Source organism: Phacochoerus africanus, chromosome 2 (genome assembly GCF_016906955.1).
Source record: "Phacochoerus africanus isolate WHEZ1 chromosome 2, ROS_Pafr_v1, whole genome shotgun sequence".
NCBI lineage: Eukaryota > Metazoa > Chordata > Mammalia > Artiodactyla > Suidae > Phacochoerus > Phacochoerus africanus.
Window position 1 is genome coordinate 83,151,174 of NC_062545.1, and position 19,943 is coordinate 83,171,116.

At 39.1% G+C, this 19,943-nt stretch overlaps 1 protein-coding gene across 5 annotated transcripts in view; it reads left to right on the forward strand.

The window, feature by feature from the left end:
* UBE3D (ubiquitin protein ligase E3D) overlaps positions 1-19,943 on the forward strand; it is a 152,746-nt gene that overhangs the window by 24,854 nt on the left and 107,949 nt on the right. For 2 of the 5 annotated variants that reach the window (XM_047763286.1, XM_047763262.1), the window contains exons 4-9: positions 345-573; positions 6,755-6,824; positions 8,944-9,013; positions 10,035-10,143; positions 12,348-12,446; positions 14,808-14,971. In XM_047763286.1, coding sequence (XP_047619242.1) covers positions 345-573; positions 6,755-6,824; positions 8,944-9,013; positions 10,035-10,143; positions 12,348-12,446; positions 14,808-14,971 — 741 coding nt within the window. Of the gene's footprint in view, positions 1-344; positions 574-6,754; positions 6,825-8,943; positions 9,014-10,034; positions 10,144-12,347; positions 12,447-14,807; positions 14,972-18,821; positions 19,324-19,943 lie in introns of those variants that run through there. The other 3 variants (XM_047763277.1, XM_047763295.1, XM_047763269.1) reach the window with 2 other exon arrangements.

The window sequence follows — 19,943 nt, forward strand, 5'->3', positions numbered from 1 at the left end:
AAGCAATGGAAGCAATGTGCAGTGTGTGTATTTCCTCTGATCCCAGACTGTGTACATGTGTATAGCTATCTCTCCTGAAAGGATGACAAAGAAATAGGCCATCCTGTAAAAAGCAGTTACCTGTCCATGGGGGATAAGGAAAGGATGGTTTTTATTTGCCTTGTACCTCCTCCCTACATTTTCAAAATTGTCTATAGTGAGTGTGTATTACTATTTTAATCAGGGGAAAAATAATACCGCAAGCAGTGTCGTTAGTGGGTGTCTTTCATCCCTTATGCTGATTTAATTAAGAGTGTCACAGTTCCGTTTTGCTCCATCAACATTGTTTTTCCTCTTCCCGCTAGGAAGCTCCTGAGGGTTCTCCCCCTGCCAGGGGAAAACTGGGGCACCCTGGTTGAAGAGTGGTGTTGTCATCCTGACCCCTTTGCTAATAAGCCACTTCATCCACAAGAGAATGACTGTTTTACTGGAGACACTTTCTTCTTGGTGAATTTAAGAAGTGATTTGCAGCAGCCAAGGCCCGAAGTAGCCCCAGTGGAGATGTGCTGTCTTTCTTCTGAGAACCATTTAATGGTAAAGTATCTTTTCAGAATAAATGTTCATTTTGAGGTTGGCTTAGAAATTGGTTTCGCCTATCCTTTCTTAATTCAGGGCATGTGACGTAGGCTGTTCTAGAGACCAAAATCCGTGATTTTTTTCTGCCTCCATTGTCCAGCTCTGCTCTTTTGTTGTTGTTGTTGTTTGTTGCTTATTTGTTTGCTCCCTTTTGGCCATGCCCATGGCATAGGGAAATTCCTGGGGCAGGAATTGAACCTGCATTACAGCATTGACAATGTGGCATCCTTAACCTGCTGAGCCACCAGGGAGCTCTCCAGCTCTGCTCTTTTGATGTAGAAAGGGCATATGGCCTTCAACCAAAACATACACAGAAGCTGGAGGAAGAAGGGGAAGAGGGATGTTCATGTTTTACAAGCCCAGATGCCCTACTTCCTTGTTTTTAGGACAGCATTCCAAGATCCGTGTACATTTCATCCTCACAGCCTGATTTACATTAAAAGTGTTTTTTTGCCATGGGATGTCTGCTGCCCTGCTGGGCCCACGTACTTTCCTGTGTCTGCCCGTCGCCTAGCCTTCTGCTGATGTCATAAAAGCAGATATCATCAGGGCACAAGAGGGAATGGAGGAGCCCAAGCGTGGAAAACAAAGCTTGTGCCGCAGGCTGGACACTGGTGCTCGACAAGTGAGGTCAGGAGGCTCCCACTCCAAAAGCTCCTTGAGGGAGAAGGCAATTTCCCCTCAGCGCTGAGTACAAGTGGTTTACCTTATTTTAAAAGAAAATCAATGGCATTGACCTGGCCCTTGTGAGAAATCATTTCCTGGATGGCAAGTCAATACGCATGTGATTTAAAAAGTAAAGAAAATCATTTGCTGGAGAATCTTCATTTTAACATCTGATTATTGGTTGGAACAAAAGTGTTGTGTGTTAAATTTCATTTAGAGCTCATTTAATTTTTATAATGAGAATGGGAGCCACTCTATGAAATATGCAGCAGTTGGGCAGCTCTTACCTTGTAAGCTGGTTGCTAGAACTCTTTCCTGTTTCGAAGCAGATAAAGGAAGTTTGTTAAATATCGCGAAGTTTATGTTATCAGTTTAAATTATGTAAGTGTCTCATCTTTCACCATAAACACATCCCTTTCCCTTTAGTTTCACTTAAAATTATAGTACTTTAGCCTTCTCTATTTTTAAAAGATAAATGGTGAGCAGTTAATATAAATCTGTTATATTTAATATGGTTATGGTAAAATTACATTTTAATCTAAATTTATTTACAGATACTTTACTGTTTTATGTATTTTGACTTTCATTTTTATGATCATGCCATAAATGTTTAAAATATTTGGCAAATGTAGCTGGAAGAGGATTGAGGAAATTAAATAAGAAAAACCAGGAGTTTCCCTTTTCAGATGAACTCTGTGCTCTCTGTGGAAATTAATTCTTCACATTTATGTCTTTATCAATTACTTGATGCCCTTTACAAGAATTTCTCTTAATTGTGAACAGCCATCCTGTGTGTTCAAGGGAGACCCTTCATATTCAGACATTATGGTTTTTAAGTATCAAGGAGACTGTGGGAAATTACTGTTGTGGCAAGCTGCTGTTGACAAGATTGTCTTCAGGTTAGCCTGGGTGGAAGTTTTACTTTAATTGCATATTGCAGCAGTTGAAAGAATATGCCTGTGACCAAAATAGTAACATAAATTTGGAGGGACTGTTTAAACAGGGCTCTCAAGCCTCCTGTGGGAACAGGGCTGCTCTGTGCTATTGAAAACCTATTTCTCATATTGCCCAGTCTAGCCGTCTAGCAGGGTTTGGAAATGTCACATGGTGACGCAGCATCCTAATGGTATCTCTTGGGAAACATTTTTTTTTTTGGCGAGACAATATCAAGGGTCCTTAGAAAGGGAAGCAACACAAAGGAAAATAAAAACGAGGACAGGAGGCTAATCCAGCTCTCTGAGCAGTGGTGCCATCTCGCAGATATATTGATTTAATTAGTCCACAACAAAGTCTGCCTTGGATGTTTGCTCTGTAGCATTCCCACACTCTCAGGCCGCTTCGCTGCACAGCTCGCTTTATTATTGCCTTTAAGTGTAGGTCAAGCAAAATGCAGTGCAAAGCAGAGCGTCTCTTTAACAAAATTAAAAGTGTTAGGTTAATTTAAAAAATTAAGACGATCTTAGCTTATCCGGACATTCATGTTGCCTTCTCTGAGTATTCTGAGTGTTGGGTGGGAGTGGTTTCTGCCTCTGCTCATGAGAGATTATAAAAATCTAACTTAATTGTGGAAAAACGTTTAAAAGATCACTCACTGCAGCATGAGAATTGTGTATTTAATTCTGTGTAAAGAATCCTAGACAGTGAATTACTCCAAGCATATCTCTTGAATTAAAATGTTTATAAATGACCAAAAAAACCCAGTATAAACAAAGGCTAACACTTTCGTCTTTTACTCTCTTAGAGTGTACTATATGTTATTTGTGCCTCTCTGAACGTGCCAGTATATAACTTTTGTTTTCAAAGACATCTACTAGAAGTTTCCCTGTTCTTAGTTTCTTATCTCTTGTGATATCTTTTGTGTCTACCAATGTAATAAAAATGTTGTGGGAGTTCCCATCGTGGCGCAGTGGTTAACGAATCCAACTAGGAACCATGAGGTTACAGGTTCGATCCCTGGCCTTGCTCAGTGGGTTAAGGATCCGGCGTTGCTTTGGGCTGTGTGTGGTGTAAGTCGCAGACGCGGCTCAGATCCCACGTTGCTGTGGCTCTGGCGTAGGCTGGCGGCTACAGCTCCGATTAGACCCCTAGCCTGGGAACTTCCCATATGCCATGTGAGCGGCCCAAGAAATAGCAAAAAGACAAAAAAAAAAAAAAGAAAAAAGAAAAAAAGTTGTGTCTTTTAATAGGTTTTTAAAGGTGGCACCTCAATCTTCTATAAGGCTAATAATATTATTTAAGTATTTAAGACTTAGAAAGTCTAGCCGCACTAGGACTTCCTCCTATATTCTAAAAAACAAAGGAAATTGAACATTTTGAATTATAACTGGTGAATATGACTAGTAATTTACCTTTTTTTTTTTTTTGGTTATTTGTATTTGTTTTGTTAAATCCATGAGGGTGTCTTTTTTATTTTATTGGAGTAACACGTTGAAGTTTGTAAACATTCACACATGTAAAAAGAATAGAATTATGAACTTCCATGTACCAGTCAACTTTATTCATACAGTAGGCTTCATCTGCCCCTTTTATTTTTAGTTTTTTCTTGGCTGAAGTCCTTTAAAGCAAATCTCAGACATGACGTCATTCCACCCCATATGGATTTTTCTTTTTCACATAACCTCAGTGTCATTTTTACAACAGACAAAATTATCAGTTATTACTTGATGATATAATACCAGGTCATATACAGATTTCTACCAATTCTATTAACAGTATCTTTTGCTGTCAGTTTATTTGAATCAAAATTCACACATTTGGTTGTTTGAGATAATTTGTTTTTGTTGATCAGATTTTAAAATCCTGATTACCCATGTGTTGCAAAGGCAGAATTTCATTTTAGAAACCAACCAACAAAACCCACTTTTTCTGCTTCATTGAAAGACAAAGCAAAATGTATTGTAAAAGCAATTGCAAATGAAATACATGACAGAACACCTGACAAAAAAATTTTCTGCTTCTAATAGAAAAATCCTGTCTTCTCAAGTGTTGCTACTCCAACACCCTGCATTAGTTGGGGTTTTTTTTGTTTGTTTGTTTTTTGGGTTTTTTTTTTTTTTTGTCTTTTTAGGACTGAATATGGAGGTTCCCAGGCTAGGGGGTCCAATCGAAGCTACAGCTGCTGGCCACAGCCACAGCCAAAGCAGTGCAAGATCTGAGTCTTGTCTATGACCTATACCACAGCCCACAGCAATGCGATCCTTAACCCACTGAGTGAGGCCAGGGATCGAACCTGGGTCCTCATGGATGCTAGTCAGACTCATTTCTGCTGAGCCATGACGGGAACTCCTAGTTTTTAGTAAAGCCCTTAATTTGGGGTGACATTTAATGAGGTTGCTCTGATTTAACTTGTATGAAATAGGATCCTTCAAATACCAATTTGGAGCCATGACAGGTAGATTTTATTGTAAGGCAGCATGAAACTGCCAAAATACCAGACTTTACAGTTGAGCCTACCTAGTTTCTGAGCTGCCTTCCTGTGATCTTTCCTGGGCCTGACCAAATTGGCACCTGCCCTTTGTTTCTATGTCTGTGGCTTTTGACTTTTTTGGACCTCTAACTAAAGTAAGAAATTTTTTTTTTTTTTACATTAAGATCTGATAGTACATACATACCCAAAGATACAGACACACCTAAAGTAGATGTTTCTTAAAGCACTCCTTACCCTATGTTTGAAGCACTGTGATATTTTTCTATTCTATTGTTATTTCATATGTTTTAAAACATGCAGGTTGTAACCCATTGAATTGATTCTGTGCATTGGTTTGGAAAACACTTGGCATAGTGCTTAGGAAACTTTAGCATCTAAGGGACCTGGATTTAAATATCAATTCTGTCAGTTACTAGCAGCACATCTAGGCCAAAAAAATGATCCCTTTGTGGGAATGTATGGGTTTTCTCCCCTTTTCTTGAATGAGGTGTACCAAAAGCATATTTTACTTATGTAACATCCACCTAGCAGTTACTCATGTGCCATTACAACACTCCTTTTTAAATCCTAATAAACAACTCTAGGCATTAAACATTACTATTAATTCCATCTTACAGATGAGGAGACCAAAGCAGGTTAATTACTTGCCCACAATCACATGTCTAATAAAGAACAGAGCTGGGGTTTGAACTTAGGAAGTCTGGCCCCAGACTCTGGGCTCTTAATCTCTAGACTATTGTGTATAATATAACCTCTTATAAAAAACTATGAATCAGTAAGATTTTTTTAAAGGAGTTCCCGTTGTGGCACAGCGGAAACAAATCCGACTAGGAACCATTAGGTTGTGGGTTCGATTCCTAGCCTCACTCAGTGGGTTAAGGATCGGGCATTGCCATGAGCTGTGATGTAGGTCACAGACTTGGCTCGGATCTGATGTTGCTGTGGCTGTGGTATAGGCCGGCAGCTGTAGCTCCTATTCAATCCCTAGCCTAGGAACCTCCTTATGCCCTGGAGTGCGGCCCTAAAAAGCAAAAAAAAAAATTGAGGCGTAGTTGACATTGTATTACTTTCAGGTACACAATATATTGATTCAATATTTGTATATACTTCAGAGTGATCATGAAAATAAGTCTAGTTAGCATCCACCACCATATATAGTTATAGAATTTTTTCTCTGATGAGAACTTTTAAGATTTATTCCCTTGGCACCTTTCAAATATTCAGTACAGTATTATATTAACTATAGTTGCCATATGGTATGCTATACCCCATGACTTGCTTATTTTGCATTTTGGAAATTTGTACCTTTTGACCACCTTCACCCAGTTTTGCCCACCTCTGCCAGCCTCTTATAACCATAGATCTGTTCTCTATGTCTAAAAGACCAGTCTTGTTTGCTTAATAATTAGGTGAATGCTAGCTATTTTAATCTGTATGCCAGTGATAAAGTTGGGTTTTTGAAGTTTAACAATGGTTCAGGAATTTGTCCCAGAACATTTTATCTTTCCAGGTACAGTTCATCTCTAAAATGGAAAAATAGGATTATATGAACAAGTTAGATATTTTTAACTTCTGATGGTGGGTGATGAATTATAGATTACTTTTACACAAGTTACAGTGGACTTGGAGCCAAAATAATACAGATTCAAGTTCAAATTCTGATTCTTCTGTTTTTTAAATACAGGAGTTGGGGTAAGTCTCTGCCTCTGTTGCCCACCTTCTACCTATTCTAAATTATAAAGATGTTTGGAGGTGCTTTTTAGGTGTGTGAGATGCTTCTAGTTCAAATTACTTGGCAATGTGTATTATCAAGAAGTGACTAGGTTTGGGAAAACCACCGTGTTCGTTATTATGTCTTTAGACTTGAAAAAAAAATGTTCTCTATGCATGTGAGTTATGCGTACAAGCTAGATGTATTCCCAGTATTTAGTAGAAGGCAAAATAAAATGTAAAGTTCAATGTATACTCTGGAGACCATGTTAAAATTATATATTCCTTTTAAGAAAAGCTGAATGACATTTAAATGACATTTTTTCTCTTCTACAGAAACCAAAGGCAAATACCAAAGTAGTTTGTAAGCGTTGCAAGGTAATGTTGGGAGAGACTGTGTCATCAGGTAAGAATTTCATGATAAAAAAGCCAAACTGATTGCCTTCTTGTGTGTTTTTTTGTTTTAAAAAAAAAAAAGAAGGAAATTTTATAGGAAGTATATATGAAAAATAGATAATGAATATATGTTGTAGAATTGATGCTTTTAGAAATAGAAGTCAATGACTATATCATCCAATAAGCCAAGAAGTTTGCATGTTTTGACCTTTCTAAGTACATAGTATTGGGTTTTAAGCATTAAGAAGTTGGATCATTTTCGGTATTTCTTGTCCTCTTTATTGATATAAAGCAATAGTATAAAGTTGTACTTGGGCCTGTCCTAAAGAAGATTGGAGCTTTTTTCTTAATACAGCTCCTCAATCAGAAGAATTGGATGCCAGAGATGATGGAGAGGATGCTTTTCCTGGCTGATGTCTGCCACTGGGCTGTGTTTGGGGGCTTGTGGTTGGGAGTGCAGAGAACCTGTTGAAAAGGAAGAGAGCACATTCTGAGTTTTATACTCTCTTCCTTGTGCTTTTTCCCAGTAGAGTTAATTTAAATATATAGAATATATTTTTGTTGTTGTTTGTTTGTTTGTTTGTTTTAGGGCCGAATCTGCAACATATGGAAGTTCCCACGATAGAGGTCCAATCGGAGTTGGAGCTGCTGGCCTACACCACAGTCACAGCAAGACAGGATCTGAGCCGCATCTGTGACCTACACCACAGCTCATGGCAACAACAGATCCTTAACCCACTCAGCGAGGCCACCAGGGATCAAACTGCATCTTCATAATATAATGAAAATTTTGATCATAAAAATGAATCGCTCTTTAAAGATAGGATTTAAAAATGTCTAGAAAGCTACAGCATGCTGTGTGTTAGCTTTGTGGGTGATGAATAATAGTTTTTAATATAATTAATTAGAAGATATGATTTAAGTGAAACCATTGTACTCAAGGGAAGTGGTAGTATGTCTTGTTTGTTTCTTAGAATCATCAGAATCTCATAAGTAATTACTTGCTCAGAGAGAACAGAAAAGGAAGGAGCAGTAGTAAAGCCCACCACCCTTTTTTTTTTTCTAGTGGCCACACCCGTGGCATATGGAAGTTCCTGGGCTAGGGACTGAATCTGATTCACAGCTGCCGCAACACCAGATCCTTTAATCCACTGTGCTAGACTGGGGATCGAACCCAAGCCTCTGCAGTAACCTGAGCTGCTGCTGTTGGACTCTTAACCCACTGTGCCACTGTGGGAACTCCCTCAAGGTCATTTTTGGAAAATGAAAGCAAGTCCTTTAAGCAACAATTTAGAAGATTTTTAAGGTTTCCGGTTAAACAAGGTGAATTGATTTTTAAAAATGTTTTTCTCTCCTCCCTGAAGCCCAGTTAAAATGTCAGTTAGGGGAGTTCCTGCTGTGGCACAGTGGGTTGAGTATCCAGTGTTGCTGCAATGATAGTGAGGTTGCAGCTGCAGCTCAGGTTTGATTCCTGGCCCAAGAACTTCCATATGCCATGGGTGCAGTCAAAAAAAAAAAAAAAAAAGTCAGCTAAGGAATTTAAAAAATGGACATCCACAGAGACAAAGGGACATGGAGTGGAGGCAACAGTGATGTTATCGAGAGGTGTATGCAGACTTTTTTTTGGAAGCTGTAAAGCTGAGAGAGGTGTGGGAACACAGTGGCAAGGCAGAGGAAGCTGAAGACTTTTTTTTGTCTTTTTTTTGGTCTTTTTGTCTTTTTAGGGCCGCACTGGAGGCATATGAAAGTTCCCAGGCTAAGGGTCCAATCAGAACTGTAGCTCCTGACCAATGTCACAGCCACAGCAACGTGGGATCCGAGGCACATCTTCGACCTACACCACATCTCACGGCAACACCGGATTCTTAACCCACTCAGTGAGGCCAGGGATCAAACCCCAGTCCTCATGGGTGCTAGTCGGGTTCACTAACTACTGAGCCACAACAGGAACTCCCAAAAGATCTTTTAGATAAGGAGTGAACCAGTACTTCTGTAGAAGCCAGAACTGGGCAGAATTTGGAGGCAGAAGGTAGCAGGGACAAGGGACTGAAAGCAGAATGATGAATGCAGAGTTTGTGTACTATTATGTTGCAGAGATTTTTTTTAATGTTCTTATTTTTTGTTTCTAGAAACCACTAAGTTTTATATGACAGAGATAATTATTCAGCCATCTGCAAGAAAATTTCCCATCATACCAAGGTACAAATAGCAAATTAAGTTTGTTGTGTAATTTCACATGTAAGGAGAGATAGATATGATTGATTATTTGGGAGTTTGTTTTTATTTATACCCCTCTTTGTTTAGAAAGGAAAAATAAAAGCCTTTGGAAAGGCTTTTAGGTAGTGGAACCAAACCACAGATATAAAAGGCTTGAGGATTTATTTCTGGTTCACTTATGTAATGATATAGACAAATGTGCTCTTAAAAATCTTCTAGTGCTGAAAGTTTTTTTTGTGCTGCTTTCTCTGTGCCAGGTAGCCAGTGTCTTATAACCTAATCGTCAATAGGTTTTTGAGTAATTATTTCTGGTTTTAATTTAACTTGTTTGAAACATGGGTCAGTTTTCAAATGACTCATGGGTACAGCCCTAAAAAGCAAATAAAATAAAATAAAAAGAGCATTACTTAGTCATTAAATCCATTGGTGTTCCTTTTCTTTGAGTCATTTTAGTTGTGCATACAAAAGTTAACTGTGGTATGTCTTTATTTAAGTTTATATATTGGTGTCTAAAAATTATGGCTCTCTGACTATAACCTTGAACTTTATCCTCCTGTAGATACTTTGATTCTGTACCTTGGAGCTGACACTTCCAGGGGATACAATTGGAAAACATTGGAGATAATACTGTTCAATGTTTTGGAGGAAATTTCTCACCTTCTTTTTTAACTTACTTATTCACTGTTTAATGTGCCATAGCACAAATGGAATATTGACTTGTTTTAACAGTGTATTTTTTTTTTTAATTTAGTGGGGGGAATTGTTAGGTTTGTGGTGGAAAACGTATTAAGGATTGGAGAATAGGTTATAGAAAGACTGGAACAAACACAAACACATTAAAATAGATTAAAAGGAGCACAGATTGTGAGAAATGGGCAGCATATAGAAAAGTCTGGCATGCACCCACCTCTGCCTTTTAGTTACCCTATGGGTATTTTTGGCTCTTCATGCCAGTTAGAATTATTATGAGAGGCACACTGAAAATTGGTTTCTGTTCAAACAGGTCTCAGTTTGTACAGAGCGTTATTGCCCAGTGTCTGATGGAACTCTCCTCTGCTAGAAGCACTTTTAGATTCACTATTCAAGGTCACGACGGCAAAGTGTACATCCTGGTAAGAAATTATTTTACCCTCTTAGGTGAAATTATTTCAGCTCTTCGTAGCCTAATAACCCAGGGCCTTGGAAATTCGTTCGTTTTTGGCCATTCTTTTTTCTTAATTTTCAGTTCTAGAAAATAAATATGCAAAATTGAGTTTTTCTTATCAGTTCCATTCATGAATCAAACTCCCTTAATTTAATAACAAATGAAGTAAATGCCTCTTTGTGCTAGGTATGAGGGATTTAGAGAGAATTAATGCCTGATTCCTGCTCTGTAGAAACTCATGCCGCAAAATATTTTTACTCTCAGTTTTTAGTAGCTTTCTTGGTCAGCGTAACGCAGTTCCATCTTTCTCACATTTTTTGCCTATTTGGTACTCTCATGTTTAAAATATGTTCTGTTGCTCCTATTTTTGTTTTCTTGTTTTGAGTGTGTGTGGTAAGAACACCTAACATGACCTACCCTCTTTACAGATTTTTAAGTGCACAATGGAGCATTGTTAATTATAGGCATAATATTGTAACACAGCAGATGTCTAGAGCTTAGCTTGCCTAAGACCTTAAACCCTTTGATTAGCAACTCCCTGTTTTCCCTTCCCCCCAGCATTTGGCAACCACCATTCTACTCTCTGCTTCTAGACTATTTTATTTTATTTTATTTCCTCTTGGTTGTGCCCACAGCACACGGAAGTTCTGTGGCTAGGGACCCAACCTCCATCACAGCGGTGACAACACTGTATCCTTAACCTACTATGCCACCAGGGAACTCCCTAGACTATTTTAGATCCCTCGTGTAAGTGGAGTCATGCAGTATCATCCTGCTGTGTCTGACTTGTCTTATTTATCATAATGTCCTCGAGGTTCATCTAGATTGTCACATATTACAAGATTTCCTTTTAAGGCTAAATAATCTTCCATTGGATGTGTGGATCTCATTTTCTTTTTATTTTTTTTAGAATTTTTTTTTTTTGTCTTTTGTCTCTTTAGAGATGGCATATGGAGGTTCCCAGGCTAAGTGTCCAGTTGGAGCTACAGCTGCTGGCCTATGCCATAGCCATAGCAACTTGGGATCTGAGCTGCCTCTGCAACCTACACCACAGCTCACAGCAACGCTGGATCCTTAACCCACTGAGCGAGGCCAGGAATTGAACCCGAAACTTCATGGTTCCTAGTCAGATTTGTTTCTGCTGCACCATGACAGGAACTCCTAGAATTTCATTTTTTAAAAGCTGAAGTATAGCTGGTTTATGTACCACATTTTCTTCCTCTATTCAGTGTTGGTGGATGTTTAGATTGTTTCTGCATCTTGGCTGTTATAAATAGTGCTGCTATGGATGTGGCAGGGCAGATATTTCTTTGAGATCCTGATTTCAGCACTTTGATGTAGTGACAGGTTTGGAGGAAGATCCATCCCCATATGCACCACAAGCATTTGATATTAAACTACTCCTACTCAAAACACTATTGTGCAGAAAAGAATTGGAGACATAATGTGAAAATTCAAGCATCAGGACCCAAATCTCTTCTCTGCCTCCACGTCTGTTTTATTCAACCAGTATATACCGAGCACTTCTTATTGGAAAGACACTGTCTTGGGTGCTCCAGATAGAACAAAAGTGCCTGGTAGCTAGAAGGAAGGAAGCAGTTGAAGTTGTTATTAGGTGTGGCTCTGGGGCTGTCCCTTCATCACAGGAACCCCAGGCTTCTCTAATTCCAGATAATTTATTTTCTTTTTTTTTCTCCCCTTCCTTCCTTCCTTCCTTCCTTCCTTCCTTCCTTCCTTCCTTCCTTCCTTCCTTCCTTCCTTCCTTCCTTTCTTTCCCTACAGCTGCATCAAATGGAGGTTCCCAGGCCAGGGGTCATTCAGAACTGCAGCTGCTGGCCTATACCACAGCCATGGCAACAGCAGATCCTTAACCTATGAACAAGGCCAGGGTTCAAACCTACATCCCCACGGACACTATGTTGGGTTCTTAACCTGATGGAGCCACAACAGTAACTCCTCCAGATAATTTCTACTTAGAGCTAGAATATTTTCTGACTCAAGTTGATACTAAGTGTATCTCAGAGTCAGATTCTGAAATCAGCTTTAATTTGCTTTTATTGCAAGGTTTTCAAATGGAAAATCAGGAGTAGGAACTTTTTAAACTTACTACTAATGCATATTTAAATTTTAAAAAATTTACTTTTTCGTAAAATTAGTGCATTCTGAAAACAGGAAGAAGATGAAAGAAGTGGTAGCTCCCCTTCATGTCCCCTCTTCTGCCCCACTCTGTCATACCATCTGGAGGTCACCATTATTAACAGTCTGATATGGGTATGTCAACGTGTTTTTTTCCCTATCTGGCATAACGACGTGATTGGTATCATTCTTCAACATGTATATTTCACACAACAGTTTATTGTGATGATTATTTTTTGTTAGTGTAAATGTGTGTTGGACTATTGGAGTTCTTTGGTGACTGGATCGGGCTTTGTCACTAGTGGCTCAGGTCACTGCTGTTGCACGGGTTTAATTCTTGGCCTGGAACTTCTGCGTGCTGTGGGTGTGGCTAGAAAAAAAAAATCTGTGAATTGGATTCTTATTAATGACTAGAATTCCATTGTATGGCTGTTAAAGATAGTGCTGCAAGGAAAATAATCTTTGTGCATGTATTTTAGTACTTTAGAAACAGATCTTTCTAATCTTATGCAGTGTTGGAATTTGTGTATTTTAAACTCTGATAGTGATCACTTCCAAAAAGTTGTACAAATTCATCTTTATAAATGTTTTTTATCCCTTATAGACTTTTTTTTTTTTTTTTTCCAGGGCTGCCCCTGCAGCACATGAAAGTTCTCAGGCTAGGGGTTGAATTGGAGCTGCAGCTTCTGGCCTACACCACTGACAGCCCCAGCAATGTCAGATCCAAGCCACATCTGCCACCAATGCTGTAGTTTGTGGCAACACTGGATCCTTAATCCACTGAGCAAGGCCAGGGATCAAACCTACATCCTCATGGATACTAGTCAGATTCTTAACCTGCTGAGCCACAATGGGAACTCCCCTTATAGGCATTCTTGTTGCCCCACCTGGATCCCCTTTCCTCAGCTGGGTCCCTGTTTCCTCATGTTGGCAATGTTGCCTGCTAGTGGCTCACAGCTGACCTCCCCTCCAGGGTCTTGTCCCATCCCTACAGTTGCTGCCTTGCCCCAGGAGTTTCTTGTCCCTCACTGGCCTCCACCCTTGCTCTGCTTAGCCCACTGCCAGTGACTTGACGGTGGGCTACAAAACCTTCAGTCTCCTGTCTCAAGATGAGACAAACTCTGCAGGTGGACCCAATGCTCCAGAGCTCCTTGTGGGATCAGGCTGCATCCACATCTTTGCCCAGCTCCTTCCCTGCCTGATCCTCTTAACCTCACACTCTCTCTTTCTTTCTTTCTTTTGTCTTTTAGGGCCATACCCATGGCATATGGAGGTTCCCAGGCTAGGGGTCCAATAGGAGCTGTAGCTGCTGGCCTACACCACAGCCACAGCAATGCCAGATCCTTAACCTACTGAGTGAGGCTAAGGATCGAACTTGATATGGATACTAGTCAGATTGGTTTCTGCTGAGCCACGACGGGAACTCCTCCCTCACTCTTTCTCCTGAGAGTATTCCCTCAGTGAATCCCTTGCATCAAATTTCCAACCACTCCTCCAGAAAGCAGTGTGTGGGAATAACCACTCCAGACCCCTCACCTGAGCTGGATTTTAGAATATCTTTGTATTTGCCAATCTGATAAATGGAAAAGGGTGGCTCCAATTTTTGCATTTCCTTATTACTAGTTAAATTAACATTTTAATATATTTATCACTTATTTTATCTGTTCTTGTTCTTCTGTTCAATTCTATTCACATTCTTCATCTCTATTTTTATTGGACTGGATTTTTTCCTCCCTTATTGATGGCTAGGAGCTCTCTATATATCATAGATAATAACTTTGTTGTATATCTAGTAAATATTTTGTCCTGAACAGTTGTCTTTTTTTTTTTTTTAAATGGCCACATCTGTAGCATATGAAAATTACCCTGGCCAGATATTGAATCTGAGCTGTAGCTGTGACCTACACGAGATCCTTTAACCCACTACACAAGGACAGGAATAAAACTTGCTCCTCTGCAGCAACCCAAGCTGCTGCAGTTGGATTCTTAACCCACTGGTCCATAGCAGGAACTCCCTGATCAGTTGTTCTTTAAAAAATAACTTTAGGAGTTCCCGTCGTGGCTCAGAGGTAACGAACCCAGCGAGTATCCATGAGGATGAGAGTTCTATCCCAGGTTTTGATCAATGGGTTAAGAATCCAGCGTTGCTGTGAGTTGTGATGTAGGTCACAGGCGTGGTTTGGGTCTGGAGTTGCTGTGGCTGTGGTGTAGGCCGGCAGCTGTAGCTGTGGTTTGACCCCTAGCCTGGGAACTTCCAGGGCACAGCCCTAAAAAGACAAAAAATAAAACACACAAAAAAAAACCTTTATAGTCAGTGGCTCCACCAAATGTTATGCTTTGAAAGGCTTCCCCTATTTAAAAGTTATATGCATGGTTCTTCTCTATTTTTTCAGGCGTTTTATAGTTTTGTCCTGTTTTTGTTTTTGGATTGATGGTGTGAGGTGTGCCTAGGGTAGTGGTATTCTTATCCTTGGATTTTTCTCTCTGTATCTTTAGCTGTGGCTTTTAAACTCAGACAGTTTGGTGATTGACTCTTTGGGAAGTTCAACAAATATTAAAAAATTTGCTCTGTTGGAAGACGTATTGAAGGCCAATTCCAGTTCAGCCCGGAATGCTGTCAAGGTCCTCTACCAGCCATGCATCAAAAGCAGGAACGAAAGGTAAGCCGTGCTTCTATTTTCTTGCTGCATGTTAGGTTTTAGTTTCTCTTGCCGTATTGGTGTTAAGAAATTAGTGAATTAAATGGAACTGTAGCTCTTCCCTACTTGATGCTTCTAGGAATCATAGTGCCACATATTGTGCTTTCAAAATAGATTGAATTATTACGGATTATTCATGCAAATGGGCAGGAAGCTTGCTTTTCCTAAAAGTAAGTGGTCTTTTTTTTTGTAATCACAGCTTTCTGCATATGGCTGCAGTACTGAATCGGGCTTCAACAAGTATGAATATTTACTGATAAACACTTTTCTAGGCATCTGAGGTACAGCAGCGAGAAAAAGATAGTCCCTGCCTCATAAGGGAAAGGCAGACCATGAACAAAAGAGACAAAAGGTCACAGACTGATATGGCTTTTACTATTAGTCAGGTCCTCATTTGAGGGCTTCTAGGTCATTTAAGCCTAACAGCAACCCTCTGGAGTAGGTACACTTACCACCTCATTTTAAAGACAAAGACAGGAGTTTGCGCCATGGCTCAGTGGAAAGAATCCTACTAGTATCCATGAGAAGGAAGGTTTGATCCCTGGCCTCACTCAGTGGGTTTAGGATCCGGCATTGCCTTGAACTATTGTGTAGGTCACGAACACAGCTCAGATCTAGTGTTGCTGTGGCTGTGGTGTAGGCTGGCAGCTACAGCTCCGATTCACCCCCTAGCCTGGGAACCTCCATATGTTGCAGGTGCAGCCCTAAAAAGACAAAAACAAACAAACCAAAACCAAAAAAAATAAAGACATTGAGACATAGGTGTTAAATTACTCTAGTGAGATATAAAGCGTGTTAAGGTAGTTGGGCAGTGGCAGTGTGGGTGTAGGAAGTTGGCATTTTATGCTGAAAGGTCTTCCTAAGATAAAATGACATTTAAGGGAAAAACCTGAAGGCCGAGAGGGAGTGAGCCCTGTCTGAGGAATAGCATTCCTGGCAGAGGGAACAGCAAATGTTCTTATTTGAACAGATTGCAAGTTTATACTTTGTCCTGTACTCTAATGGGTTTGATCAAATGTGTACTAAGAACAGAAAGATCCCAGTCTTTTTCTGGGATGTAAATAAGACATTTTAAAAAAATTATTGCTTTTCTTTTCTTTGAGTTATGCAAGCAGCACAAGTCATAAAATATTCAAATAGTAGACTTACATAAAGTAAAATATGAAAGTTCTCCATCATGTCCCTCTTCAGAAGAAGATGTGGGTTGTGTATTTTTCCACTTGTCTTCTATTTTGCATCTTAACATAATTTAAATGATACATGTGTATTTTTTACACTTAAAAATGACACACTGTGTCTTGGAGATTCTCTTTCCATGTCAGTACTTGACATTTTATAACATGGATGTACTGTCAGTAATTTAACCATATTTCTGTTGACAGATATTTAGGTTATTACTTTTTTGCTGCTTTAATTAGTATTGGACTGTGTGTTGTATGTTTGTTTTGTGATTATGTGTAATTTTTTATGAGTATTTCCAAACGTAGAATCAGTAAGTCAAGGGTATGATGTTTAAAATTTTGATAGGTAATAAATATCAAATTATTTTGCAGAAAGTCATTGCAAATTTATACACCTACATAAAGTTTCTATAAATGCCCATCTCCCTGTATGCTCACTCAAGCTGCCACTTAAATTTTTGCCCATCTGATGCCAGTCTAAATGAAACAGATTCAGATGACTACCCTTGTGTTTTATGTATCTGATGCTTTGCGACTTGGTGTAGTCCCAAAAGTCTAAAAGTCTAACTTTATGTAGTTAAATTTATATTGACAAGTTTATTAAATTTATATTGACAAGTTTTGTTTTGTTTTTTTTTTGTCTTTTCTAGGGCCGCTCCCTCAGCATATGGGGTTTCCCAGACTAGGGGTCAAATTGGAGCTGTAGCCACCGGCCTACGCCAGAGCCACAGCAACGAGGGATCTGAGCCTCGTCTGTGATCTACATCACAGCTCATGGCAGTGCCAGATCCTTAACCCACTGAGCAAGGCCAGGGATCAAACTCGCCACCTCATAGTTCCTAGTCAGATTCGTTAACCATTGAGCCATGACAGGAACTCCTTTGCTTTTCAGGGCCACACCCGCAGCATATGGAGGTTCCCAGGCTAGGGGTCCAGTAGGAGCTATAGCCGCCAGCCTACGCCACAGCTACAACAACACAGGATCCGAGCTTCATCTACGACCTACACCACAGCTCACGGCAATGCCAATCTTTAACCCACTGAGCAAGGCTAGGGATGGAACCTGTGTCCTCATGGATGCTAGTCAGATTCATTAACCACTGAACCACGACAGAAACTCATATTCATCTTTTTTATTTATTTGAAATGTAGGTTTTTTAATAAGGGTATATTAAATCTCACACTAAGATTATGGAAAAGTCTTTTTTTTTCTTCTGGTTTTGATGCCTCTTTTTGCATTATACCTTTTGAAGCTGTGTAATTAGGTATATAAAAGTTTGTGCCATAACAATTTGACTAATTGTGTGTTTTATCCATAAGGTTTTTCTCTTTTCATTTGATACTATTTTTCTTAAATTTGAATTTGCCTGATGTTATGATTACTACATTTACTTTCCTTTTTTAAAAAATTAGTGATTTGTTGTATCTTTTTCCACTTCTTTATTTTCATCTGCCCTGGGTCCTTTTACCTTAGCACTGCATCTTGTTAACATATACCTTGTAAACGACATGGAGCTGGGTATTTTACAGCTCCCTTGTGAGGCTGTTTATTTGAATAGTGAACTTACTAATTCATGGTTATTGTGATTATTGATGTAGTCGCACTTAGTCTGCTTTTACCTCGGTGGCCTTCTCTGTGTCATTTCTTTCCTGTGATGATTTGGAAGTAAAATACATCTATTTCAAAATGATGTTTGGGGGTTAACCTTCAAATTATAATATACATCCTTAACCTTAACTTTTTTAAGCATTGATATTTAGATATACTTAGTAACCATTCTTTCCATCCAAAGAAGAAATGACTCTTAAGGTTTCACATTCACCTCCTGCTCCCTCCCTAAAGGAAGACCGTCTATGCTTCTGATGGTGGTGGTTGTTTCTTCTTAAAGACGTTATCAGTGGTGTAGAAGGCCACCCGATTTGCTTACCTCTTAATATTACTCATGCATCATGACTGCAAATGTTTTTATGTTTTTGTTGTATACGTCTATTTCCATAAAAACATGCAGGATTTTGGATGGTTTTAAAAATGATTACAAATAGGAGTTCCCACTGTGGCGCAGCGGGTTAAGCCTCTGTGGGCAAACACATTAAAGTTCTGGGGTTGCCAAAGCTGTGGTGTAGATCAAAGCTGTGATTCAGATTCAGTCCCTGGCCTTAGAACTTCCATATGCTGTGGATGTGGCAAAAAAAAAAAAAGTTTACAAATAGTATTATATTGTTTGTATATTTATTTTTCCTTTTTTTTTTAACTCATTCTTTGTTCTAATTGTTTGATATTGGATGGAGTCTAACAGTTCTTTTAAACTTGGACTGGAGTCAATCCTTGAATATCTGAAAATGTGTCATACCTATTTCTTTATTCTGAAAACCTTTAGGATTTTCTCTTTTATCTTTGGTTTTCCAAGATTTCATTCAGATGTGTCTACAAGTAAGCATTTGTTCAAAATTATCTCAACTGTCATCATCTGTTCTTCCTTACAGATGCAGTGTTCCCTTAAACTCTGGGAGGATGATGATTATACTTAAAGTCTTCTGTTTAATTCCTTTTTTCAGTTTAACTCTATTATACTTAACTCTTTTTCCTTGCATATTAACTCTTCTTTTTTTTTTTTTTTTTTTTTTGAAAGGAAATGCTGTGTTTGGTACTGCCTTGCATGGTGGTGCTTTTCCCAAATGTCTGATGGTTTTCCTGGAATTCCTACACAAAGGTGTTAGTTCCACTTGAGCTGCCACCTTGGCTGTGTTGCTCATTACTCCATCTAGACAAGTGCTAATAGAAGTGCTCAAAACCTGCAATTTGTGCCTACATTTAATGGAGCATTTGTGAAGTGGATCACACGTGGTTTTCTGCTTGTCCTTGCGTTTGAAAATTACTGTTCCTCTCTTGGTGACTGGTAGTTCCTATTACCGTAGTCTGCCTTTTTGGGTTTGTGAATGAGACCTCAAAGGTTATACTAGCCCTGATGTGCCAGGTTTTTTGGACAACTTTTGAGTGTTAAGAAGGATACACCCTGTGCTTATCATTATGAAGGATCTTTCGCTGCCTTCCTTCAGGAGTGTTAACAAGGATTCATTGCACTTGTCCCAGCATTTCATGTATATCTTAATAAATCCCTGTGACACTGGAAATATAATGACTGTAGTCCATTGTGTTCTGCTGTATTCATTAGTGGACTTTTTTTTTTTAACTCTATACGTCTATATGACCTCAGTTTCCCTGTCCCCTAGAACTACTTTTGTTGTGCTTTTCCTCCTGCTCCTTTTTGTCTCTGTGTCCTCCCAGGGTAGAAGGAAATTTCACAGATTGGGTGAATATCTTGCGAGTTACTTACTTTTGTCTTTTTGTTTTTTTCTCCTATGGCCTGTGGAAGTTCCCAGGCCAGGCATTGAATTCAACTCGAGCCAAAGCAGTGGAATGCTGGATTCTTAACCTGCTGAGCCACCAGGGAACTCCTTACTTTTGCTTTTTAAGGACATTAGTTTCTTCATTTGGGGGCATGACTGAGCAAACCATAGACTCCCTGGCATATTTTTGGCACATGGGGTGGTGTAATAACTATTTTAATCTAATTGGTTAGAATTTTTTTCTAGTGGAAGTGTGGATTGCCAGATGGCAATAAGAGAGGAAAATAGCAAATGTAACTGGTTTTATTTCCTTGAGCACATATAAAAAAGTGGCGTGTAATATTTTTAGAATGTTCTTTCTAGCAATAGACACACACATGTCTCTTAACATTTTGAGGTCTATT